At 45.6% G+C, this 27,511-nt stretch overlaps 1 protein-coding gene across 2 annotated transcripts; it reads right to left on the reverse strand.

The window, feature by feature from the left end:
• Positions 1-132: 132 nt before the first annotated feature.
• Positions 133-21,101, reverse strand: HMGXB3 (HMG-box containing 3). 2 transcript variants are annotated; one of them, XM_027643330.1, is made up of 20 exons: positions 20,882-21,101; positions 19,257-19,404; positions 18,663-18,837; positions 17,674-18,237; positions 16,889-16,987; positions 15,270-15,401; positions 12,778-13,184; positions 12,253-12,428; positions 11,852-11,949; positions 11,198-11,296; positions 10,513-10,662; positions 8,572-8,873; positions 7,033-7,160; positions 6,337-6,468; positions 5,886-6,070; positions 5,122-5,341; positions 3,932-4,065; positions 3,422-3,538; positions 2,803-3,012; positions 133-2,096 (listed from the first exon to the last, which is right to left on the reverse strand). In XM_027643330.1, the coding sequence occupies exons 2-20, from the start codon at positions 19,400-19,402 to the stop codon at positions 1,626-1,628; spliced, it is 3,945 nt and encodes a 1,314-aa protein (XP_027499131.1). In that variant the 5' UTR covers positions 19,403-19,404; positions 20,882-21,101; the 3' UTR covers positions 133-1,625. The 2 variants fall into 2 exon arrangements, with proteins under 2 accessions (XP_027499131.1, XP_027499130.1); XM_027643329.1 differs by lacking the exon at positions 20,882-21,101 and adding an exon at positions 20,515-20,677.
• Between the last annotated feature and the right edge of the window lie 6,410 nt (positions 21,102-27,511).

Raw genomic sequence — 27,511 nt, forward strand, 5'->3', positions numbered from 1 at the left:
TCTGACAATGGTCGCTGTGGGAAAGCGCAACACCGAGGGCAGGGTAAATGCAGCAGAGACTCTGACAGTGTTTGTGCCCGTTCCCACTGCAGCCCTCTAGAGGTCCTGTACACAAAAACACCAAGTCACTTAGCCACAGTTTCACCCCAAAAATTGGAGATAATTTATTAAACTTTATCACTGACTGAAAAAAGTCACTAACGTCTCTTATAATAAGTTAATGTTCTTAACAGAAAAACCCCAAGCCGTGATTACTGCATTTGCTCAGACTTTAACATTTACTTTAACAGTACGGTACTCGATTGGTTCCCCTTCACAGAAGGGAGTTTTCATCTACACCGCAAGCCTTGGAATCTTCCCCACTGCTCACTCAGGCAAAACAAACTCCCAAGATGGTAACTTAGCAGTCTGGCATCCTGCTTCTCTCCTCTGAGGGTCACAGCAAACATCCACCTGCCTTCACCACCAGCAACGGCCAAAGAGAGCTGCAGCAGGTGACACACACAGATTTGTAACTGCAGGCCAAGGTGTTCTTCAGGTTTGTGCTGCAGCAGCAGAGGTCTCAGCCTGACTCCTCTCAAGGAGCTGACAAGGCAACCTGGGCAGCAGGAGACTCCTTTAACCCCCAGAGCACTGGGAGGACATGGGCAGGGCAGGTTTGACACCTGACAGTGCCAAGATTGCACACGTGTGTGCAGCTCTCCCAGTGCATCCATGAGGGTGGAATATGGAACCCTGCTTGCTCTGGTGACACTGCTTTCATTGTTCCTCCTTGATCCCAAAGACAGTCTTTGAGTGTCCTTCCCCTTTCCACAGCCATCCCTTTGGCACAACACTCATACTGTGCCCCAACCAGCACAGCTCCCCTGGGGCTCACCCGGTCAGTTCTTACCTTACCATGCAGAACACAACTCCACTCACTGTATGTTTTGGCTTCTAAATTATTAGTGCTCATGTGAAAGGACAAACAATTCTCGAAACTTTCTGCAGCTGAAACACCCAGTCTGGAACCCAAGAGAGCAGCCTCCAGGGAGGCTCCCCAGACACAGTGTGTTAAAGCAGCATGGTTCCTTCTCCTCCTCACCTCAAGACTCCTGGCAGCCAATGCATATGAGAGCTATGCAAGATTTCCAAGCAGGAGTCAGTGTCCTAAATTCATCTGTTCAGAATGTTTCGGGGGGAAAAAAAATCTTTGTAGCCATCTGCTTTTCATGCCTGCTCCCACACCCCCAGCCCTGCCACCAATATGCACAAAGAAGTCAGCAAGCAAGATTCAGAACTAAAAAAACCTGTGTGCTTGACCACGCACACTCCCTGCTACGAGCCACACCTCTCCCTCCTCCAGCTGCCTGGAGGGCAGCATCCCACAGCCCTGAACAGCAGGTCCATGCCACGCCTCAGAGGCGGTTGCAGCCTTCAGCAAGGGGGGTGACAGACCCACACTCACAGCAGCCATCACAACACTACGGAAGCACAGAGCTCTTTGGTCAGTAACAGCAGTCAAAGCCACCGGCGTCACATCTCCAACCTGTAAAAATAAACTCTCAAGCCAGACAGCTGCGGAAGCTGGCTCAGCCCACCCATCCACGCGACCAGAGGGAGAAACCAACAGGCCGTTTTGTTACTCAGCAACCTCTATCATCCTCCTGCTTCCCCTCTTCATCCTCTTCCGTCTCAGTTTTGATCTGGGCCACCCCGAGCCGGTAGAGCGCGTCGCGGATCACCACCTCCCCCGGCTGGCAGCTCTGCACCACCTCCTGGATCTGCCGGTTCACGATTTCCCTGCTGGTCAGGAAGTCCATGAGGCGGTTGTAGAGGTAATAGTGCGTGGGGTTCTCGAAGGTGATGGGCCTTTGGCGGATGTTGCTCGTTTTGCTGTCGCTGATGGCGGCGATGATGGTGCTGTAAGGCTCCAGCTCCCGGCACAGGGAGATGCAGTGATGCCGCGCCGTGGGATCCCGGGAACTGTTCTGCTCCGACCCCGTGTGAACGATGCGACGCGCCGACGACTTGGTGATGGGGTGCTGAACGGAGTGCTCAGCCACCGTCATGTCCACGCTGTAGTGCTGGTCTAGCAGCTCAGGGCAGGACACGTACTGCGGGAGAGACACATTCCAGGTAGAACAAGAAGCAATTTGCTCACAGCTAAGAAGACAACACTGTTTGGCTGAATTCAACCAGCACTATGACTCAGGACAGAGGCATGGCTAAATGATCCAGGCTGACCCTAAATGCCACAAAGGTGGTCTGTACACTCCCTCCTTGCTTGTACACCCTCAGAGACAATCCCAAGGCACTATCAACCCTCTTCCTCTCCCATTTCTCAAGAAATAGCAGTAGTTTGAGAGAAGTGAGTTGCTGTGTCAGAATAAGTGATGTGCTCCACAGTTCATGACCTGAACTATTAAAACACTCCCAGCACAGCTCTTCCTGTTAAGGACCATTAACTTAACACAGTGCCCCAAGCAACAGGTAATGTGTTCTGCTATGCTCAAAAGTGATGCACTGGCAAAGCTTAAGTCAGGAGACACTTATCAGGTCAGATTCATCCCTGGCAGTGTTCAAGGCCAGGTTGGACAGGGCTCTGAGCAATCAGGTCTAGTGGAAGGTGTCCATGGCAGGGGGGTGGAACTGGATGATCTTTAAAGGCCCTTCCAACTCAAACCATTCTGTGATTCTGTGAAATGATCTTGAGGCACCATGCAGGTTACATATGCTTTTTTCTTAAATTTTTTAAATCTCGCTTCAAACTTTTCCATACTGGACTGGCATAGCAGAGAGCAAGGGTAAGACATAACTAACCGTTGGAGGATCCATGGGGTCAGAGAAGCAGCCCTGGTTTTTCCCCCACATCTGGGAAGTCAGGCCAGGCCAGCAGAGGTCTGCACACAGTGCCACTGAAGAGGCTGTATCAACAACGTACACTGGAGGCCAGTGACGTGAGGAAACCAGCAAGTCCACATGATCCCGGGCACTTTCTCCTCTTACTATGTACTTTGAGCCACACACAACCTGGAAAGAAAAGGATTAACAGCATCAGCATTATAAAACTGAAAACTAACAGAAAAAATTCAGACTTAAAAAAATTAGGCTTCCTTTCAGATATTCCAGACTACACAGTAACCAGACAGTCACTTTCTCTAAAGATATTCTGTTTCTTCCTCATACACATTCACTTTATCTTGTTCAGGAAGAGATGGTTTTAAATTCCACTTCAGTAGCAACATAAAGACTAGGTTTCAGATCGTGAGATCTCCTGCAGGACTGCTCATACTCCAAGCCACAAAGCAGTGTGTTTCATTCCCAAGGCTCAGAGAAGCCAATTCCATTGCTTCTATTTAATGAGGAAGTTCCATGCTGGTAAATCAAATAGTGAACATCAAGGTAAGAAAATAACATTGCTGACTCCAGCCTTCCTTACCTGATGTGGACACATTTTGTAGATTTTCCCTCCTGTGTGATGAGCAGAGGGTGGTGTGATGCTTGTCCCATTCTGTACAAACTCATAGAGAGCAAGGAGGGAGTAGCAGAGTTGGTCCTAGAAAAGACAGGCCCCAGAAAAAGTCTGTATGTGCCTAAAATTAATGGACTCCTCTAGAGAGGGAGAAGGCTGCAGGCAAGGTCTCCCAAATCCTAATTGCATGTCACCCAATAACTTCCTAATCCCACACTGAGCACCACGAGGATGACAAGCAATTACACAACACTGAGCCAGTGACAAGGTAATTACAGCCTTCCTTTCTTCTAGCCCACAAAGGTTCAATTTACTTCACCATGTGTAAATTATCCTATAATTTGCTGGCACCCACCCCTGCCCTTAGTGCAGTCAGATGAGAAGTTAATTACCTAAGACGGCAAGAGTGGATGAGGGAAAGACAGTGAAGAACAGCTCCACTCCTGCAGGCTTGTGTGTGGGCAAACAAACCATTACCTTGGTATTTGAAGCCTCCCAGGGGATGCCACACTGTGTCAGAAAGCTCTGCAGCTCTTCCTCACTGTAAGAGTTTATCAGCTCAGGCCTGAATACTTCATCCTGAAGGAGCCTCACCAAGGCACTCCCATTACCTGCAAAGGCAGGAAACAAGCCTCAGCACTCATTCTCAGGAAGGGAAGTCACCAAAATAATTTCTTATGAAGGCTACAGAAGCAGAGATTGTACAACCCACTGCCAGCATGAGAAAGCTGTGAACAATCCTACTTCCAAAGCACATCACAGCCCACACTTGTCTCGAGCCCTTCATTGGTGAGGCCAGCAGACTAAGCCCAGCAGAGCTGCAGACTCCACAAGCACTTGCCTATCTTGTAATTTGTAACCTTTAGGTGACTCACAGAAGAGCACAGAGAAATGTGACTTCAGCCTTTGAACTGAGCAGCTCCAGGCTTACCCTTCACATCTCCTCCCTGGTTCCTTCTCTGGAGCTTCAATTCCACGAAAGCCCATGTAGCTCTTCTGCAGCTAAACTCTCTAGAACAGCTGCAGCCCTGCCTGCAAAGCCAACTCATACACTTGTTAAGCTTGCAAAGCCCGTTTTCCTTCTTATACCTCATACCTAAATTTTTAAGGGAACTAAACTTAGCTCTCATATATCTGAGCTTGTTCCTTTCATGGTTTCTTGTTATATGCAGTTAATATGCAGCAGATATACTGAATGTTGATAACACTGATAAGGACTAGCACATCCCTCTCCTAGTCTTTTCTCAAGTTCTGTAAAAACTTATTTACCCTTTACTGAGATTGTAACATTGAGATACCAAGCAGTACCTGTAATTTTCACATGGGTATCATGAAACAAATGAAACAAATCCTGACTGGCATTCAAGACGTGCACATATCCCTCTGCAGTCAGACTCTATCTCATTTGGGGTTCAGTGTTCTGATGTCCTCCATGTCTCAAATGCATCAAACCACATCAGTGAATTCAAGCTTCACAGGACAAGCCAAAGATAAAGCAGCAAAGTAGCCTGAGAACAGCCAAAGCCACCCCAGCATTCTTGCCTTTTCTCAGCAGCCATAACTTTTAAAGAGACATGCAATCATCAATTCTCAACTCGACATGACCAAAAGACTGAAGTCACCAACACATGAAGCACTCCTTTAACAAGCACAACCTGAGCCGTTACCTGGCACTGGCTGTGCACCCAGGTTCTTGTCCTTCTCTGTATTGATCACCACTGCTCCTCTCATTAGTGGAGGGAAGAAAGGAGCAACAATAGAGGCATCAAACTTTGTGATGGGGATGCTGGAAGGAAAAGCCACCTGCTCAATCACCTCCGTCTCCATCGTGGACCAGAAGTCTTCTACATTCACTTCACTTGATGGCAAGTATTCTGGCCAAGTAAACTAGAAAGAGCAAGGAATACAGTGGTCAAATACAAATAACCACAGTTCATTTGACAGTTCTGTGTCAGCCTCAATTCAAGGCATGAAGACAACTCAGGAGATGGAACAAGATGATTTCAGTCTCCCAAAGTTCCCTACAATCACTTTTTGTTGGAAAAGCCAGACATGCTGCATATTCCTACTAGGGCTTTTTCTCCCATTAGAGAAGACAGCACCTTAAGAAACTGTTATTGGGGAAAAAAAAGAATGTCTTCATGCCAAAGGAAGAAGGCCAAGTTCAACCACTTTCATCCAAGGTCCCTACTGTCTGAGGCTGCTGGACAAAAGCTGTTGTCCAGGGAGAGAGGATCTCCTTTTCCCCAAACTGTCCATCAACACCTCCAAGAGGAATCACACTCCAGCCACATCCTCTTGTCAGGCATCAGCAGAAAACCACTCACAAAGGTCTCGTGTACTTATCGTGCACCACGAAGACCAGAGTCAGCAAAAGTCATTATGATCAGCTTTGAACACAAACAGGATGTGAAGTGTGGGAAAAGCCTACCTCTATGTTTTTCAGTGCCAGGACATTTTCCACATTCCTCTGGGCTATTTCCACCTTAGGGGTTATGCCACAGATTCCACAGATCATATCATTGTAATCCCGGACTGTAAGGCATTCAAAGGCCCAGTAGCCATTGCACAGCAGTTCCTGCAGCTGAACCTGCTCATCAGGGCTCAGTTTCTTTTCTGAAAAGAAAACATGCCACTGTTACAGCTTTCACTTCCTAAAGTCAGTGGAGAGGCAGTAGGACTCCTGTGCAGAATAAAACCAAACCTGTCCTCCAGAGAATTGTTACAAAGAACTGGTCATGGAGGTACTGTTGGATTTAGGAAGTGATTTCATAGAAACATACCACAACAGAATAGGTGAGGTTTGCCTTTTTATAACCTAACAATCATCAGCAGGTCACAATTTGGTGTGTTATGGTAAAAAAAACAGAAGGAAAACCCACCAGTTTGCTCCTGAACAGAGTCGAGAATATTGGAAACGGCCACTCTGGGATCCTCTCCAAGTTTAATGTGGTTTCGGATTGCAAACAGAAGATCCAAGCTCACTAGCAATTTGTTACCCACATTGAAAAGGCCTGCAGTTAAAACAAGACAGTTATTGTCTGTAGGGTTCCAGACCTTTCTCACAAAGAAATATATTCCTTACTGATACATAACACGCTCATACAAGTACTGTCCAGAGGATAATGAAAACACAGATAGTGCTTCTGTACTTCTGAAGTGCAAAATTTCCTGCTAAAAGATTAACTCCTTTCACAGACTTGCCTTTGAATTTAAAAAGCTACAAGGAACAGCAGCCAATCCATCTCCTCACTAGCCAATGCTGACAAACAGCACTCTCCAAGGATGTCTCTGACTACGACCTCAGGGTTTGCCTTGCAGAACTCAACATTCACCATGCACACAGAGACCAGTGAATCAAGGCACCATCTTCCTCATCAGAGCATTCATATGTGTTTTTCCTCACAACTTGATTTGCTTGCAGAAGAAACGGAAGAATAGTGCAAGCAAAAAATAATTCAAGTTTAGTACACTGGGGATGGGAACAAGCCCTTCTGTGCAAAGACAGTGCCCTGATACAGTCTCAAGGCTTCAGACTGTAGTCATGCTGTAGGTTGGCAGGCTCACATCTTTCCTACCTGTGTAAATATCAGTGAAGCTGTGGAGGGCCAGACATTGCAGGTTCAAGCACACTTTGACCTGAGCTGTAACCACCTGCAAGCGGTTAGCTGTCAGCAGCCAGCACTCCTGAGGACCAGCAAGGGAACTGTAACAGACAACAGAAGACCACTCTGAGTAAAGCCAATGGTTTTTCCAGTCCAGCCCTGCAGTAACCTAAAGAATTCTTGTTGAGATGAGTTCATTAGTATGTCAGTCTTAGCCAGTTCACATCATTTACACCAGAAAAAAAAAAAAGTTATATTTTAAAACAGATTCCCCTGGCAAAGTCAGGTCACTGCTCAAATTCTTTTAAGAGCACTACAGCATCCCTCCAGCTCCATATGCTGGGCACACAGTGTTTGAGAGGTGGAGAAAATCTCAGCTGCCCTGGGAGAAGTGTCTCACAAAGGTCTTGTGTACTTATCGTGCACCACGAAGACCAGAGTCAGCAAAAGTCATTATGATCAGTCCCATTGCTGTGGGACAACAAATGGTGATCAGTAACACATTCCACCTGAGCCTGTCCCTGCACACACAGAGCTTCTGAAAGGTCTGCTCCTCTGCAGTGCAGCTGCTGAGGGGGAAGTTCAGACAGGAGAATGCCAGTGGCAGAAATACAGCTGTCCACCTGAGAAAACAGGAATCAAAGTCAAATCCACCTCCCTCCTGCTGGCAGGGGTTCAATTAGAGCCTGAGCAGGCACATGTGAGAGTCCCACATGCAGAGCACTGCAAAGCAGCCCAGCATAGACAAGGATTTACAATGCACCGGCTGGTAAGTCACAAGGTGAAGGACAGGGTGCAAGACAGCTCTGTTCTGAAAAAATTACTGAGCATAAAAACTATCTCTGCTGGAAATATCTCAATTAGTTCTAGCCTGACCAAAGCAAACATCCATCATTTGTATCAGGAAAGTATTTTTTATGGAAGAAAGAAACTACCTTAAACTCCCCAACATTCTGCAGCGGGAACAGGATGTCTGGCAGACTCAGGGAGGAGACACCCCACAGGCTTTTATAAAAACCTAGTTAAGGTAATCTAGCCAATGCACTGGGAGTTTCTGAAAGTCCTTCAGGTTTCCATTTGGATACTTGTTACAAAAAAGGATTCACTCAAGCACACACTAAGTCATGAAAAGAATGAAAACATCATAAGCGAAAAGATCCACACAGGAAATATTCAGACCAGGAAGAGAGAGAAAAGGGAAATTACATAATGCACTGTAATAACCTGTAAACCCACAAGTTTTCCTCTGTCAGTCTCAAAACATCAGAATGGAAAACAAAGAGGGGAAGACTAATGAAAATACTCTGTTTCAATTTAAAAAAAAAGGTTACACCTAGACTTAGCAGCCACTCTTTGAACCTGCTAAACCCTTTCCATGCACGTGTAGGTCAGTCAGTGCTACTTTCACCATCCTCACTGCAGGGGCTAAAGCAAATATTATTTCGGGCACACTTGTAACACAGAAAATCAGCACGAGGTGGAAAGAGTCACAAGCCTAAAAGAGAATCTTACTTCTGTCCCCCTTTGAACAAGGGGCTGTTACAGAGGAGGCACTGTGCAGATGGAGACTCGTAGTAGTTTGACCAGGAGGTCTGCTCGATGGTGACTGTCTCCTCGCTCACGTTGGACAGGATGAGCCGCGAGCTGTTGAGCTCGTGGATGAGTGTGAAGATGTCGGCCAGCTCCGACTCATTCTCGGGGATCTGCATCACCTTGCGCAGCAGCTGCAGGGTGGACTGACGCTGGATCTCTTTTTGGGATGGGGTTAGGGGCTCGCTGGTGTTCAGCACGTCATTCTGACCCGGACTGACCTCCTAGAAAGCAAGCAAAACAGGTATTCAACTCAGCAAGCACAGGGATGAAATACTAAGAAGACCAAAGAAGTCACAAAAGGTAGTAAAAACACAGTAACCTTTGCACTCTACTGCTCAATCACTGACTCTAGACAAGAGCTTCAAGCCCAAGATACTTCACCAAAAACACATTATTACACCCCAGCCTTTTGGGAACTCCTACTCTGCTAGACCATCACAGATTTGCCATCAAACTGGAGTGTTAGTGCAGGGATTGGGGATAGGGTGAGGATAACCACCAACAGGTATATAAACACTTCAATAACCCTGGCAATCATCACTGCCATTCTCCATAGGTTAGCAGGCACAGTGTCCTGTACAACAGGCTCAGCCAGCCATGGCAGCCTGCACACCTCTCTAGAAGCTGGAAGAGACAAGTATTAAATGAGAACTGAGGGCTGTGATATACAGAACACACTTATCAATTACAATTGATCAACTACAGTCCTTAGACACTTTCCTCTCCAATACACAAATGCTATCAAGACAAAATTCATGAACCAAACTCCAGGTGTCCCAGGAGAACAGCGAGAACACAAACAGGCTGACCTGTTTAATCACTGAAACTCTCCTGCCAGCATTTCAACCTGGTTTTCTGACTAGTCTAACAATGAGGTAAATGATCAGTCTAAAGCCCAGAGACAACAACATGTGTGACAGGAATGCTAAACACATCTAGAACCAGAAAATAAGAAAAAAACTAAATGAGGAAGAGACAAGCCACATGCCTCTCAAAATGTAAGCTGAGCTAAGCACACTGCTGTTCCTTACACAGCTGTTCTGTGCTCACACAGGCCATCTCAGTTTGTTTGTGTTTTCAAAGAAAAACCAAAACCACTAAACAAAATTATGTTCTTCAGAATAAAAAAGGCAAGTGGAAGAGTCATATTACCACACAGACTAAAATTCTGTCTCTATGCTGAGTGGGCATTTCAGCTTAGAACAGGACAGCTCCTTTTTTTAATTTATTTTCTTAAAACATGACAATTCTGTATGAGAAAAGCTAACTCCTGAAACTTCAAAGGAAAATAAAATAAACTCGGAATCAATTATTTACATCCATGCAGAAAAACAGACAACTGAAAAACATATTTCTGCATCAGAGAAAAACACAACCTAGATACAGAAATAAATTCAGGCAGGAAGCAAAGTTGCACTACAAACCCTTAAAAATAGGAAGCTCTAATACAAAATGTACTAACTTAACTGACACTGGCCCCAAACTGGTCATGAAGCACAGCATACTTGGGAGTTTCTTGATGAAGTCTGAAGTTCAACAAAGCTGACACAACAAGTGTGACTTCAGGGGTGATTTCCCCAGCATGTACCAACACACCAGAAGCATTGATAAGCTAAGGAGACACCCAGTGGTAGCACTGAGTGTGCTCAGATTCATTCTCAGCCTGAAGCACCACTGCTACAGGAATTTGACAGTTCAAACGTTATCACAAGTATTTTAAACTGGACATTATTCTGTTAGAAAAGATTACCACAATGAAAAAAAAACCAAACCATGTTCCCATGGGCACTTGCAAACTAAGCTACTTCCCTGCCCATCCCACGAGAGACATTTAATGGAACAAACCATCCTGAACCTTACCAGGGATTTTGCTGTTTTCTCAGTCCTGTCTTTGGCAAGGTTGTATCCACAGCTTGGACAGATACGTGGCTTGTGCCTGTTTGTATACACGTAACTGCAAGAGGGGTTCTTGCATTTTCCTCTGCCACGTGATGTTGCCAATCCCAAATCCTGAATGACACAAGAAAGATGTTTGCTGATCTTGACTTTCAACAGTTGGACTCGATGATCTTAAACCTAAATGATGCTATGATTTTATGCCAAGAAGATTCTAGACAAAGTCTAAAAAAGATTATGATACATTTTTTCTCCACTTCATAGCATCTTGTTTAAAGGTCAAACAGCAAGCCCTGTCACTTTGCACAGAGTACTTTAAATGGCACTTAAATATTTTTTGGCCAGTTCCAGAGACCATAAGCACATTAAATTCATTCATAAACCTCTGATCCTCCCTGGAGGAACTCAAGGAGGGGATGGATATTATGCTAGGACATGAATGAAAATCCAGCTCTCAACAAGGTCCCAAACATGACTGCAAAACAAAGCACAGTCACCCGGGATTAGGTCCAGAGATGACACACAAAATATAGACTGTTTCATGTTAAAAATGAGATATATTTCTGCAAGTCAGTAAAACGAAAGTCACGGAATGTTCTCATCCCAGAGAGGACACTCCCCACAAAGTCACCATTTGAAAAATTCTCACCAAAGTTACAGTGCAGCTGTACTTGCAGGAAGGGAATATGTCTGGTTTGACCTCCACTACTTTAACCTGAGATGCCCTGCTGGCCACAGCACTGTGGAGCTAGAGATTGAAAGCAGAAAAAAACACCCATGAGACACCTACTGCTGAATACATGTATACATCCTGTGATCAACATCTATTAGCATTCCTGCTCCCAAGAAATTAAATAATGTTCCTTTAACGTCAGAGTACTACAAGACACTGTGTTCTGCATGCTAAGGCATCAAAATTCACACAGATTTATTCCAGCATCTTGGCATACTCAGTCATATTTTACAGGTGAAGAGCTCAGTATTCAATACTTCATGCCAGATTATCAAAGGACCAGCAGATCCTGAAAACATCTTCTGGAAGTAGCTGTGAGGTTCTCAAAGCAGCCAACAGCAGGACTGTCCAACAGCATCTCTCAGCCACCAAGCATTTAAGCTGCTTCTCAGCTGTACCATAAAAACTGCAAGTCACACATCTCATCATAAGGTTGCTACCTTTTTATGCTCTATTTCTCACTCAGGACGTATCACTCACCTGGGAGAGAAAAACCCCAATATGGATAAAACCCTCCCCCAAAAAAAACCAGGAAAATAATTTGCATTTGAAGAACAACCCATCAGGTACCTTTCGTTCGTCAGCACTTGGTGGCTGCAGAACTGACTGGCCCAATTGTTTCAGTGTACTGGGCTTCAAGCCTGATGTTCTCACAGGGGAATGCTTGTCTAGAAGGAGGAAAGGGATGCAGCAGCAGGTTAAATGTGATAAAAAAGGCACTGTTTCATTCTGACATATTTGGTAAATGCCACTATAGTCATGTGAGATCTTTCCTCTGAACTTGAAATGACCCAAGCAGGTGTTTCATGGCCCATTTACTGCATTCTCAGGCAGAACGAAAGTGGGGGTGTTTTTTTCTAGCGTAGGTCACCACCTCCCTTCAGGCCTATCTTATTATTTGACAGAGATGAGTTCAGTGGGGTGAAGAAAGACAACAGCTCCCAAAGTACACCAGAGAATGCTGCTTTTACCAGTACTGGCAAAGGCCTGCCTGCTGCTTGGCTGCTCAGTGCTGGCCTCTCTCCCCACGCTGGCTGGTGCAGGCAGAATGGCTCTCATGGGTCTGGCTGCAGCTAGCAAGGAGGGCTTGGGTCTTGGTTTACTCTTTACTTCTTGTCCTTTGTGTGTAGTAGTTGGTGCATCAATTCTGAAAGACAAGAGCTACAAGTGGGAAAAAATTCTATCGATTCCTCCTCAGCTTCAGTTTTCTTCTTTTCCCTTAGCACACTGATCACAGCTATTGCAATAAAAGGAGAGAGACTGCTAAGGATACATCTGCCCTGTGACTATAATTTAGTTGTCACTTTAAAAAACATTAGCTCTCACAGACAAAGTCTCAAAGGAGCAACCCTGGACTGACACAAAGCACACAGCAAACAGAACAGGACAGAACAGGTCTTACAGGAAGCACTGCCAACTGCCTTCAATTTCTTGCACTGATTCCATCAGCACACAATACACATCATACACTCCCATAACATGAAAAACTGACTCACCCCAATGGCTTTTTCACACCTGCACTTGGCACCTCAGAGGATGGTGGCACCCCCAGCCCCACGCTCTCTTTCTCCGCCGGCTCCGAGGAAGCGTCTCCTTGCCGCTGGCTCTCCTGACCCAGCACCACTCCAACAGCACCCTGCCTGTCTTCAGCAAGCACGTTGTTTGGAAGAAAGTGAGCCTCAGAGATGATCACTTCCTCCCACTCCATCTCTGGCATCTGCCCTCCCGTGGGCACGGCGTTCAGCAGCTGGCTGACGGCTTCAGAGCTCTCCAAGGCACACTTGGAGGGACTCTCGCTGACGGCTGTTGGCTCCGTGAGGACTGACTGCTGACCTCTTTTAGCTGCTGGAGTTTTAAGAGAGGTGCCTGAATTTGGCTCAGATTTGGTTTTTGGTTGCTTTTCCTGGAAACAAAGAGAAAGTCGCATTTCAGAGCTTTAGGCTTTCGCAGATAAGTAAGTTCCCTGCACATGTCATGTTTCCCATGGCCTATTTAATGCTGGATCAAAACAGCAAAATCCCAAGTGTTTAAGCTGTGAATTGTACCAGAGCAGACAGACAGCACCTCCTACAACAGCAGAGGCCCTGGTAACACTTTATCTGGCCTCTTGGCCCTTCATGTATTATTTTTAGGCACTGTTTACTTCGGAGAATCAATCTTTCTTAAACTCCCTCAAATATCACCATTAGCATCAACATCACAAAGTCACCCACCACCTTCCCTACCAAGGCCTCACCTCCTACGCTCCTCTTTCATGGCTTCAGCTCTCTGATGCTGTCTGTTCTTCCATATTATTGAGAAACAAGAGGAAGTTGGACAGAGAATTTGCAACTTTTGGATATGTGCATTCAGAAAAGCAAACATTTGAGCAAGTCAGGAAACGAGATTACTTAGGAAGGTTAGGAAGGTTTTTTGACTTTAAGAAAAATGTTACTTCCAAGACTAAGGCTACAGAAGTCATTGTACTGGGGCCAACGAAGGTACAATGAACACTGAATTGCTAATATGCAAAAACACATCAGAAATGGAATCCAGAGGTTTTGGCATGACAAACACATTAATTCTAAGCTCACTACAGAGTTCATATTCAGAAAGATAACCTAGTTTTTTCAGAAAAGGTATCTCAGAACCTTTCTAAGGAACAGGAACCTTTGTATAGATTTAGTTTCAGTTCTACTGATACTATTACTAGTTAAAAAGAAATTGCTAGTGCATATTTTTCCAAAGGTATGACACCATAAAAACAAGTGGACCTGTTTATGCAAATGTGTTCCCAGCAAAACAGAGTAAGACTGAACTACAGAAAGAAAACTCCCTCTAAAATGTTTCAGTTCAAATCAATGTAGGATTGAACAGGAGCAGACAGGTCACATTCAGGCGGAATCCAGAAACACTTTTTGTAGTCAGCCATCTCTCTACTTCAGCAAACAAAAGCTTTACCAAACAAAAGTGAAGACACCACCATCACTATTTGTATCCTACCACACAGGAAGCCCAGCCATCAGCTCAGACACCACAGAGTTTGTAAGATGCCTAAAAGAATTCTTGCACCTCAATGTTTAATGGATCCAGACACAAAACAAAGGAGGTCCACAACAAATCCACACAAAGCCACTGAATTTCAATGCCAATTTTCACACTAAGAACATCCTTTAGATTGTGCCTGAGGAGCCTTGCTTCAGACAGAAATTTATTTAATGAACACACATCTGTTCAGAGCTGACTAATTTCTGTGACAGTGCCAAGGTTTAAGCAGCAAGTGGGTTTTGCTGTACACAGTTAAAAGAGATGCCAATAACTTAAGCAGAATAGGCATCATGTCTACTCAGACAAGCTTCCCAACTCCAACATCTGGGAATTTCCTTCAGCTAAAGGTCAGAACATCATGAATGATCAGACACATTGCTATGAGACAACAATACTCAACAGCACTTTAGCTTCCACTACGTCAACTTTATTAACAAACTCCCAAAGGGTCATACATCTACTATAGCTGAGAGCTGTTCCTCCTTTCTGTCGAAAAAACAATGCTGAAAGACCCCAGGAAACCTAAACTTGTAGAAGAACTCCAAATGCTGAGAATAAATTACCACAAAACAAATCGTTCAATGAATTCCTGAGCTCAGCTGGGACTACAGCAGGAAGAACAGGCAATGCCTTCCAGTCACAAAAACTGTGCAGGCAGAGGGCCAAAAGAATGTGTCTCCTCTCCATGAAAGAGTTACCAAATGCAGCCCCATCTATTCTAACTGATGCCCTTACAAGCAGCATCTTTACCCAAGGTGTGGTTATTTCAGATCTGTCCCACTTTGTGCAAGTGTCCTCTGCAATGGTGCCTTGCTCCAGCACATGCACTGGAACACAAGTGCACGAATCAGTTCTGGCATATCTGACCTCCTATGCTAGATCTACAGGTCTAGAAACATCACAGGCACTCACAAAATCAGCACTTTTTGTCTGAAAGTTAGGAATGGAAAGATAAATTTACCTTTGGGATCCATTTCCCTCCCAGGAAGTTCCCACATGTTGGGCATTTTGGTGGCTTATGCCTGGTGACATAAGTGAAGGAACAGCCGGGATTGGTGCAATTTCCATGTCCCCTGCGAGTATAGGTGGTTGTCTGAAACAAGAATTGTAAAGAATTTCTCTACAGATCTGAAAAATACAAAGTTGTGCTCGTCACTCCCTTTTTCCTCCTAAGCACTTTACAAACGTTATTCAGCAAATCACCAGCTTTGCATTATTATTCCTTTTACTGAACAACCACCACACAGCTGGATCAGGGTGAGTCAGCACCATAACCACTCTGAGTCTAAACTCTCAGTCTACACAAGAGCCTTTGGTATAACCAGAATTAAGATCAACCTGCAGAGGAGAGATGAGCAATGCACATAACCTCCGGAAAAGCTACTCTTGCATTCACAGTGATGCAACAGTTCTCTTTGAACATGGAAAAGTCATAATAAGATAATATAAAAATGATTCAAACAGCAGTCCACAGTGAGACAAGATGTGATTAATACTCATGACAACGGGGCAACGGGGTTGTTGTATGTGGTGGTCGAGTACTCCCTGGTGCTTCACCAACTTGCTATGAACTACTGAAACACCAGCAGCACCACCAGGCACTATTTATAAAAACAACCAAAGCAGAACCTGTCATCTTTGCCAGGACAACTGCACCAACACATGGGAGTTTTTGTCAGCACAGCACTTCCCAATATCCTGTTCTCAACACTCCTGAGCGAGCTGTTGTACTGTAACTCCTTAACTAGGTACAGATTTTTCTAAAAATGCAAGTGCTGCTGTCAAAGAAATGAGCCAATTTTAGCCTGACACTTCTCAGGAACAAAAACCTGAGGTACTTCCATTCTCCCCAAGACACCTGGAAGAGTATCACGCTGTGTACCACTATAAATATCTGCAGTATAGAGAAGCATAGAGAAACTGGAAAGCAGCATTTGATGCTAGCTTATACAACACAAGGAGCTGCAGTGCTGACTGTACAATGAAGTCCCAAAATGACTACAGAAACACAGGTGGCTGGAGTGGTTTGATTAGAGAAGTAATACTATTCTTCCTCATGCAACAGGCCACACAATCTTTTACATGTCTTTAAAACCTCAGGTCACTGCTCCTCTCCTGTCACATGGCCCAAGTGACAACCATCCACGAGACTGAGGAGTTCATCTTTTCCTGTCACAAGAGCACAATCTTGCCCTTAAAGGTATGGACACCAGCTGGGATGAAGGGATGAAGACAAATATGCACTCAAGTAGAGCATGTAGATGGCTACATACAAACTGCTGTTGACCAGATGTTTTGTGACAGCTTTATCTACTCCACCTGTTTCCAAGAAGTTCCTTGAAGAAAAAGGCAGCAAAACCAGGCCCCTATGAGACACTCTAGAAAGTCAGAGACCCCCATTAGTTTATGCAAGACATAAAACCAGGGACAAAGGAATATATCAACTGATATGATGACTCCAAATTGGATTATCCTTAAGAACTGAAACAGGATCAAAGTCCTCCCATTCCAACATCTTCAAGACAAACCTATGGCAATACATCCAAACCTTAAAATACCACAAGACTCTGAACTTCTTACCAATTTAATTGATGTTGGGTTCTCCACAACAGAATGAGCTGGCAAAGGTAACATGATGAACTGTGTTGCAGGTGTGGAGGAGCTACTCTCTTCAGTATCCTAAAATGAAGCAAAAGGGAAAATACATGCAGAAAACAACAGACATGGTGACCCATATCCCTCCCTCTCATTAACATTACCAATAAACACAAGTCCTAAGGACTGATGAGACCAGAAGGTAGGACAGAGCAGTGACCATTTCAAAAGCAATGGCCTTACCAGGTTCACTCTGGAAATTACCCAACTCTTCACACTTTGAAATCAAACATTGAATCCAACTCTTCACTGACTAAGGTTTTCTATAACTGATCCCTATCACCTCAGCTTAAAAGGACTCCCTTCTACCTCTCTGCAACCAAGAAAACACCTATCAGGGCCACAGAGATAGTATTTTTTCTCCCCAAAATCTTGTAGTCTAACTGCAGAACTCAATTACTGGCACTGCAATACCACAACTATTATTATAAGAAACAATTAAAAAAACCTCAAGGAGTCATCTTGAGGCACAAGTGATACCAGCACATGGCTGATTCAATCTGCAAGCAGAGACAAAGTGGTCATCAAGTTACTTTTGTATCACTGATTACAAAAGTTGCTCTTTTCCTCAGCACTGAGCATCCCCATCCAAGGGCAACACAGGATCTCCTGCACCCACCCAGGATCTTAATGCAACATGTGACAAAGAGGCCTCGGACATTTCAGGTGAGACTCTGGCAGGAGCCTGAGTGTCACTAGAAAAAACTTACCCTCCCCGTCACCACGGTCACCACAGACACCCCATCGGGTACCTGGGGACGGGCCACAGCGATGCTCCCGTTGGAGATGTCTGTGGAGCTGCTAACAAGAGTCTCCTCAATAACCACCCGGGCCGTCTGATACGGCTGTCCTTCTATTTCCAAAGAAGCCTCATCCAAGAGGATATCTCCAGCCACTTTCTCTGTCACGGGGCCAACGTAGTGAGAGAGAACCTCCGAGGCAACGGCTTCCTCGGCAGGCTCGGGCTGGGCAAAGGCTGCAGCCTCCTCTGCCAGCCCCTCGATGGCAATGCACTGCTCCGAGACACCGGCCTGGCCCGAGTCCACGGAGAGGATGTTCTGCACGGCCTCACGGGACACACCGGAGATGTTCCTGGGAGCTGCTAACCCCTCGGGGGCTGCCGGGCTCTGTGCCACACACAGTTCCACTGACTGCCTGCTCCTGTCCTCCTGAAGAGTGGTTTTAGGAATAATTATATAGTCAGAGCGAGGGAGAATCTTGCGGAAGCCTGGAATGTCTGGGACTACTGCTGTTCGCGTGGACGCCTTGGAGTTCTGTTGGGAAAACCAGAGGATGGAATAAATGAATATGAGAAGAGGAAGAGATTCAGCTCTCAATCCTGCTATTTTAGTGCCTGAAGTTCACATGTTTTCCTGAAGCAGTTTGCTGGGAATTTCTCCACACGACAGAGCCTGCAGAATCCCTCTCAGCCCTGGTTTTATCACCCACTTTCCCATCACTCACTCTGATGACATGACACAAAAATAACTACCATGAGCAGGTACTAGACATATCCATCTTGAATTTCCAAACATTCTCCCTCGACTGAACAGAAGGCAAAGGCAAGAGGCAGTGGCCTCACACAGATTCTTTACAGGCAGGAATACAAACTGGGATCTGCAGTTAAATGACTGTGCTTACACAGTGCTGTGTAAGCAGTGAAGGGCCTCTGTCTTCAGCTGCCACAAAGACAACTTACCGGGTCCAATCCCTCTTTCTCTAGTTTGGCTTTCTCCAAGTAATAGCTTTTTTCAGCCACACTGAGCAGCCTCCAGCTCTCACTGATCTTTTTGTTGATTTCAGACTGAGGGAGGTGCGGGAGCTCTTGCTGGACTTTCAAGTAAATGTCATAATAGTAGAGAAGGTAAGCAGATCTGAAACACAACCAGAAATTGAAACAGCAAGGGTCATTCTACATAAATTCCTTAGGGAAAAATAAATCCACAAGGTTTACGTTTGTCTTGAGGTCATTTTTCATTCAATTCTACTTGTAAATGCATTTTTTAACTAAATGAAAAGTAAGATTCTGGGGAGAACCTCTGAAGAAAAAAAGGGGAACTTCCGAGAAAGAGCTTAAGGCAAAATGTTCTGGGGTACATAAACTCTAAACTGAGCAACAGTGGCACCTGTAAAGAACATCAGAGCAGGCCCAAAGTGTCAAGCTCATGTTTCACATATGACATTTTACACTGTGAAGCGTTCCAAGTGCACTGCAAAGTTCACTCACATCAGAAACAAGGAAAACTGCTCCAATACCCTACTCAGGAGCTGAAGGAAGGCAGAAAGGACTTACCGAGGCTTCTTGGCTTTTTCTCCGTGATCACCAGCACTTTTATGTTTCTTCTTCTTCTTGCATGGCACTGGTGATGCATAAGTGTAAGTGCTCTCTATCTCCTCCATCACCACAGTCACTTCAGCGCCATCATAGGGAGCCTCCATGGCTAAAACACACACTCTGTGTTATGCTCTTGACAAGTTACACAACATTTCTACCAACTAAGACTTTTTTTCAACACCTTAGCAAACTGGCAGCATCACTGGCACCTAATTTTGACTTTAATTAAGCCAAGGTAACTGCGTGTCACCTATTTAACTACTTTTAGAAGAAAACACTTCCTTTTCTATAACCTCAACACCATCAGCTCAGTGCAAACACACTGCACCTGCACTTCCAAAGCTGCAGTTCCACAGGGAAATCCGGGGTAAGTTTGGTGACCCAGGACAAGCCGTACATGCAGCAAGCACCTGCCTGGCTACAAGGCATCACATCAGGGCCAGAGGCTGAACAGGCAGGAAGCCTCACAACCCTCTCACCCATCAGCACGTCAGGAGCAGCGGCTGCAGCCACTGGGGCCTGGGGAGGACACGGGAAGTTCTGGGCCCCTCAGTTCAGGAAGCATATTGAGGTGCTGGAGTAGGTCCAGAGAAGAGAAACAAGGATGGGGAAGGGACTTGTGAACACAAGTCCTATGAGGAGAGGCTGAGGGAGCTGGGGATGTTTAGCCTGGAGAAGAGGAGGCTCAGGGGAGACCTCCTCACTCTCTACAACTCCCTGACAGGAGGGGGGAGCCAGGTGGGGGTTGGTCTCTTCTCTCAGGCAACTATCAGTAAGATAAGAGGGCATGGTCTTAAGCTCTGCCAGAGGAGGTTTAGATTGGATATTAAGAAGTTCTTTACAGAGAGGGTAATCAGACATTGGAATTGGCTGCCCAGGGAGGTGGTGGATTCTCCGTCCCTGGAGGTTTTTAAGGTGAGACTGGATGTGGCACTCAGTGCCACAGTCTGGTAACCACCGTGGTAGTGGCTCAAGAGTTGGACTTGATGATCTCAGAGGTCTTTTCCAACCCGGCTAATTCTATGATTCTGTGAATAAAGGCCCCATGCACCGTGCCAGGCGCAGCCCTGGCGTGACCCGCACCTCGGCCCCGCTGACCCCGGCAGAGCCGCAGCCCGGTCCCCGAGCCCGGTCCCCCCTCGCGGCCCACGGCCAAGCGGAGCCCCCCGGCCCTGCCGAACGCTAACCCGGCCCCCTCCCAGCTGCCCGCACTCACCGGGCAGCCCCGGGGCCGCGCGGGCGGGCGAGCTGCTCTCACGTCCCCGCCGGGGCGCGGCGGCGCGGAGGAGGCAGAGGTAGGGCCGCGGGGCGGTGTGGCGGGGGGCAGCGGCGGTGTGGCGGGTCGGGCAGCCCCGGCATGCTGCGCCGGCTGCGGGCCCGGCCCGGGCGGAGCGCGGCACCACCGGGGACTCCGCGCCGGGGCCGCCGCCGGAAGTGGCGGCCAGGACGGCGTCCGGGGCAGGGCGGGGCGGGACGGCGGCCGGGAGGGGTCACGATTCCTGCGCCTGCGCCGTTTCCCGAGAGGGCGCGGCGCAATTAGTGCTTAATTAGTGGCACGGCGTTTTGAGGTCCGTCGGTGGTGCCTGGCAGGCGTGTACGCCGAGTTCTCGCAGCGTTTCTTCCTCACAGCAGGTGCAGGCCTGGCTTTTCACCTCATGGGGGGCGAAGCTCTGCTCCAGGCTCCAGTGGTGTCCCAGCAGTCAGAGAGTCACAGGTTGGGAAACACCTCTGAGGTCATCGAGTCCGACCAGTGACCAAACACCACTGTGTCACCCAGACCATGGCACTGAGAGCCACGTCCAGTCTTTCCTTAAACACCTCCAGGGATGGCGACTCCACCACCTCCATTCCAATGTCTAATCACCTGTTCTGTGAAGAAATTCTTCCTAATGTCCAACCTAAACCTGCCCTGGTGCAGTTTAAGACCACATCCTCTTGTCCTGTCGCTGGTTGCCTGGGAGAAGAGCCCCATCTAGCTACAGCCTCTTGTCAAGGAGTTGTAAAGAGCGATAAGGTCACCCCTGAGCCTCCTCCAAGCTGAACAACTTCAGCTCCCTCAGCTCCTCATCACAATTGTGCTCCAGACCCTTCACCAGCTGTGTTGGCCCTCTGTTGCCTATGGAAACTTTTAGCCTTCAAAACTCTGAGGGAAATGCTGATAAAGTTTCCATAGGCAACAAAGTAATTGTTTTCTGCTTTCATGAAGGTTGAATTTAAGTGTTTTGCTCCCCAGGGAACAAACAGCCCCACTGGGCTCTCTACCCGTCACCATCCTCCTTTGGACCTTCCGGGAAGCGGGATATTGTGCAGTTCTTGCTTGAACACGTTTTTCAAATTACATATTTTGGCTTTTTTTTTCTGTATTCGTGTCTATTTCTGAGTTTTACATCATGACTTCTAAGTTTAGAGAAATGTAAACCACATCTATTCAGTGCCTTCTCTGATGGCAGAGGAGCAGAACAAGGGCTCCTCTTGCTGAGTAAGTCATTAATAAACCTCACAAAGCAGAGATATGACAGGCAGTATTAAATCTGCAAGTGGTTATTTATTCTGCTGAAGTCCTGAGGCCTTTTCTGGGCTCTGTTAGTGTTTATGTGTGATAATTGGTGGCAAACTGTCTGTTCTTCATCAAACACTGCATAACTCCATCCAACTCCTGCACTTTTCTGAAGCTCCATGCTTTTATTCAGATCAATACGCAACCACTAGAATTTTTTTGGAATTAACACATAGCCAAATATTTGGGTCAAAATGGCTGATTGGCTTTGCAAGACTAATGAACAACTGAAAATAATAAGAGAAAAAACCTTGAGGGAAAGCAGCCATGTTTCCCTCATCGTTCACGGAGGAGTTTCTGAAGATGTGCGTGCTGTCAGTGGCTTTAGAAACTCAAACTCTTTCCTAAATTGGGCATTTTGACTCTTCCATGGACATATATATGGCTTTATCTCAGAAAAAAAATTATATTAACAGCATGTAAATTATTTTAACTATGCAGTGACAGCACTTTGAGGATCAGGGGAAGCTGCTGTGTAGGGATGTCTATTGTAAGCCTGAGGAGGGTTACAAAGGAACCCCTGCTGTGACAGGGGGGAAAGGTACTCTCCCCACAGGACACTTTATGCATCATTACATCAGGAAATGAAAAGTAATGATGGAGATTACACAGGGATCTCCCTCTTCATTTCCCTGATAAAGTACAAGAGCCTCTTTGAAGGAGTTCAAAAGGCAGGCACACAGAACTGCAGCAGGTACCAGCCTTTACTTCTGAAGAGCTGACTTCAGAGCCTGCTTAAATAGATGAGAAACTAACAGATTATTGCTAGTTTTATCCAGCTCCAACTCCCTCATCTGCAAAGCCTTCCAAGGCTCCATCTCTGCTCCTATTCAATCAACACAATGTTGCTGTGTGAGTGCTATGGAGCTGTGCCATCATTTCAGAGAGCAATTTGACATCCTCTCCGTGTCAGCCCTCAAACAGCATTAGCTTCCCTGAGGCTTCACAACCCCATCCCCTGAAACAAAAGCCATGTGAGATTAAGATAGCACGTCAGCAAGGAGGAACACACTGCCAAGGGTTTTGGTGGGTCATGTTCACTGTGGAGGTGGAGGGCTTAAACCCCTGTGGGACGTACTCTGGTGAGTAGTGGACCTGCTGTCACAAATAGTCACCAGGGACACTTTCCATTGGTCCTTCCAAGTCAATTTAGGCCTCCCAGAGATTTGCTCAGACACTGTAGCGAGGGGGTCTTCCTTTCCTCTGAGAGTAAAACCACACTGTGGAACAGCCCTGTGGCTCTGCACCATCAGCTCCAGCTCACAGGTCACCCTGCCCGGGGGGGCTTGGTGCTGACAGTAACTGCAGCAGCTGGAGGGCTGGAGACAGAGAAGGAGCGTCTGTCTGTCTGTCAAAGGGTAAAGGAGCCCCTTTCCCTCAGAGGTGTTGGAATAAAGATGTTACTATTTTTAAAATGGCACCAGGGGAAAAGCAAAAATGAACTTCTTGTATTTCTGATGAATTCTGGTCTGTTTGGGAACTGTTTGCAAGAACAAACATCAGGAATCTCAGAAATGTTAACATTTTTAGTGTTTCTAGTTATATACACAGGTTTTGGAGGGGTGGGAGTTACAAAACAAAACTTGGGCTCTTAAATGTGGCCGACTTTATCGAGCAGGTAACTTACAGCACAGAATCAATAAGAAAAGGGACCAAAAGTGATACACTTAATTTGGGCAGCAAAGGGTCTCTTCTTGTTTTATACAAAACAAAGCATTGTTAAACCAATAGTTAGTTATTCCACCAACCTCTCATTTAATCTTCCAAGAGCATAAAAATTTCAATTTCTCTGTGAGGCTGTTCTAGCCATACACAGCACTTGGGATTTCTGTGTTTATAAAACAGAGCCCATCTCTCTTTGAAATTGCTTTGGCTCCTGAGCTGCTATCCAAGCAATCTGTTCCACAGCAGTCAAACAAGCACATATTTTACAGCCAGTGAAATAGATTTCTTTTTAAAAGGTTACAGAAAACATTTTCTAGACATTTATTCATTTTTTTCCTAAATAATAAAAGAGGAACAATGATTCATGTTACCTCTCTATTCTAGTTATTTCAATAAAATTGTTAACAAGGTTTAGAGGTGACCTTCATATTGTAAGCTGAAATTTGGTCTTTATGCAGTTTTCTACTAAACGAGTCATAAAAGTATTATATGTTAGGTACTGAAAATAATGAAAGCTATGAGAAGAGGCATAGTTAAAAAGCCTATCTGTAGAGACTTCATGAAGGAGAAGAGAAACCTAGTGATACATTTGTGTAAAATAATGAACAGTACAGAACAGGCTAGGCAAGCGTTCCCATTTCTTCTCTACTGCTGATAAAGGAAAGGGGAGAGCTTTTGAAACTGGAAATTCTAATTTTGTTCAGATTTGGAAATGGAAATTTAACCATTCAAAGCTCCCAGGAAGAAATACCTCCAGCTTTACTGACAGTTGATCACAGAGCTGCATAGGATGTCAGCAAACCCACTAGAACTTCCAATGGATAATGCACCCATCTAGAAAACTCTGTCAGGATAAAAAAAAAAAAAAAAAAAAAGGAGCTAAACATCTTCTGTTTAAAGAATAAACTCACCACTGTCTAAAGGACTAGGAAAAGTTCCCTGAGGCCCTATATCACTGTAAGAGTCTATTAGAGAGGATTGAATACAGTGCTGGTGGCCATTAAAGGTGAAGCCTTGGCAAAGTCTGACATTTTATAGGGTCCTGAATATATTTTCTTTAACTAAACATTTCTGTCCTACTCATTTCTTTCCCCAGGAACATTAGGAATAATGTGGCATTGTCCCTAGTTTAGCTGGACCTCTCCCCAGTGAGCCAGAAAAATGCCTCAAGAAACAGATTCTGAGTTTTCTCCCAGTGTCTCTAAGTTGTGTTCACTATTTGCTTGCACAAACCCCAGTGGAGCCCCGAGATGCTGCATGATCTGTCTATGGCACACTCATGACATTTTTCTGAAACCACTGCTTCTCACTCCCTGTTTGAATGATGAAAAAACTGAAGTGAAGAGATTAAAAAGAATACCTGAGGATGGATATCTCACAAACCCAGTGGAGTCACTGTTCTACACAGATGAAATCTGATCCCATCTCTGTCAGCTTGGGGCTGGGGAGGGGGTAAGATTCCTCAGGAAGACTGAGCCTCACCATCTCCCAACAGTGTTGGTCCTCACCCCTGCCTGATTGAAGCTTCCTCAGAAAGGCTGACAGAAGTTATGGAGGCACTTTTCACTGCAGCGTGGACAAACGGCAAAGGGCAGCACAGTGTCAGGAGTGAGAGCAAGAGCCAACAGCTTCTCTCCTGGTCCAGCACAGCTGGTCACCTTAATAAAATGGGTGGGAAACAGCAGTCTTCTCAAAGCTGAGGTGGGAATGCAAAATGAGCTCCCTCAGGACCTGGGATCCATGATAAATTCCATTAATTTCTGGTCCCAAAGCACTGAGACTGGTTTTTCAATCTTGTCTCCTACAAGATAATTAAATACATATTTTTTAAGAGATAGCCACCAGAACAAACCACTCCTTGCACTCACATTTTCCCCTGGAGATACAATGAGCAACAGGGGAGATGTGAATCACTCAGTGCTACATTGGAAAGAGCTCAGATACCACTATAGCTGTTCTGGGATATATAGAATACATGAGTCCCTCCACAGTTTTGTTCATTCTCCTGCTCTGCAGTGTATGTGAAAACTAAGGAGGCTCAGGTGTGCTGTCCCATGTCATGCCTCAGTATGTCTGGGATGCTGACAGCATTGCATCACTGCTGGACTGCTGAAATCCTCCAGCTTCCCTTGCAGTGGGAGCTGCTGGTTTACACCACTCTGCTGCTCTGGGATAAGTGCTGAAATGCCACCCCAGCAAGGAGGCACTCTGCTTGAAAACAAAATCCAGCTCCACTTGTCAAGTATAAAAGGTGCAATCCTGGTCTCGGATGTTAATCTCGTTTCAAACAGAGCAACTGAGTGGAGAATTAAGTACCCTGACAGTTCCTGTTTTTCAGTGACATTCAGAACAACTGCATCTCCTTGTGTTTTGAGCAGCAGAATGCCATTACTGAGCACAATGCTGCTAATCTCCTCTCCACTCTTTCCTCTGAAGGGGAAAACATCAAAGCTTTAACATTTGCACCTCCTACCTGGTATCTATCTACTGTCTCTCTACTCTTCCGCCCTGTTCCCTAGTCCATTTTGAGCTGAAATCCTTGCCTTATCACATTCAGCAGTTGTCTGTTGACTGCAAGAATTAAAAAGACTTGGAACTGTGTCTCAATTTGTACAACAGCATTTCTAAATGTCTGTGTGTGTCTGGCAAGCAGAACTCGGTGCCAGGGTCTCTTTTCATATAATACCTCAGAGTGACTTGGCATATTCATCACTCTGGAGGGTCCCTGAACAGACCTGTAGCAGCACAGTTTGCATGCACAGTCAAGCTGCCTCCAGCCTTCAGAGCTCCACTGTCTTAGAGAGGTTTTGTGGAATGTAAAGTAGGATGACAACCAGGAATGAAGTCACATCCCTATGCTTCCTTCTAACAAGTGCTGACTTGTTTCTACAGTCCCCTCTGATAATTTACTGCTGGAAAGTCCCAGCCCAAATTGTTTCCTTGCACATGGTAGGGCTGCACCTGTTTGTTAGTGCCAAAAGTATCTAACTCTTATTTATTAGCACAATGACCCAAAATAGAAGGAATGAGCTCTGTATAGCATTGTGCTAACCATGAAACTCAAGAAGTCCTGGATGTTACAAGAGCACTACAGACATCCAAGAGCCAGTCTATTAACCCAGCAGGTTGAGCTACCCCAATGCCTGCAGTACAACAGACATAAGGATTTTAAAATCAAAATAGGCTGATGGAAGAGTGCACACCTTTGCAACTCTGGATTGAAAACATCAAATCTGTGCTGCGTTACAGCCACTGCAACAACATTACAATTAAGTCTGTTATGAAATCTCATTTTTAACTTGCTTTCATAGGTTACCAGTTATCTGAACGCAGAACAGGAGAATTTCTGCCACAGGACTGTTTTTTGGGTGGGCACAGAGAAAGGTGTACATGCAAGGAAGGAGATTATTCATTTATTTCTCCTAAAACCGTGCAGGATACCAGAAATATCAGAACACATGGGGGCATGACCAGACCTGGTGAAAACACTGTAACAAAGGGGAAATATGTGCTGAGAAACAGAAAGCAGCTGCTCATTCATGTGTGGAATGGCCCCATAAGGATCCAAGGGGAATCCTTGACTTGAAATAGAACTTGAAGAGACAAAACAGTAACGAGTGCACTGGTGGGAACAAGGAGATTCTGCCCCAGCTCTTCCATTTGACAGGACACCCATGTGGCTGATGCCATGACAGTTACTGCTTGTTAATGATAAGTCTCAACAAGAGCTCAGACTTGTGATTTGTCTTTAATAGTGAAGAAGTGGGTTAAAAATTCCAGGGGGGGGCACATAGGAGCATCTAAGGGAAAGGGGACATCTTTTGGGGTGTCCTGTGGTGAAAGGTAACTTTAAGATACAGTTTTCTAGAAAACCAATTACCCTCTTGCCCCCTGGCTCCAAAATCCACAAAGTGCCAGTGGGGGTAGAAAGCCCCACTGAGCTTTTAAACCACTTGATGAATTTCAACAAAATTCATCAGAGGGGTCATGG

This window comes from Corapipo altera, unplaced genomic scaffold (assembly GCF_003945725.1).
Source record: "Corapipo altera isolate COAL_440 unplaced genomic scaffold, ASM394572v1 75, whole genome shotgun sequence".
In the NCBI taxonomy this organism is placed as follows: domain Eukaryota; kingdom Metazoa; phylum Chordata; class Aves; order Passeriformes; family Pipridae; genus Corapipo; species Corapipo altera.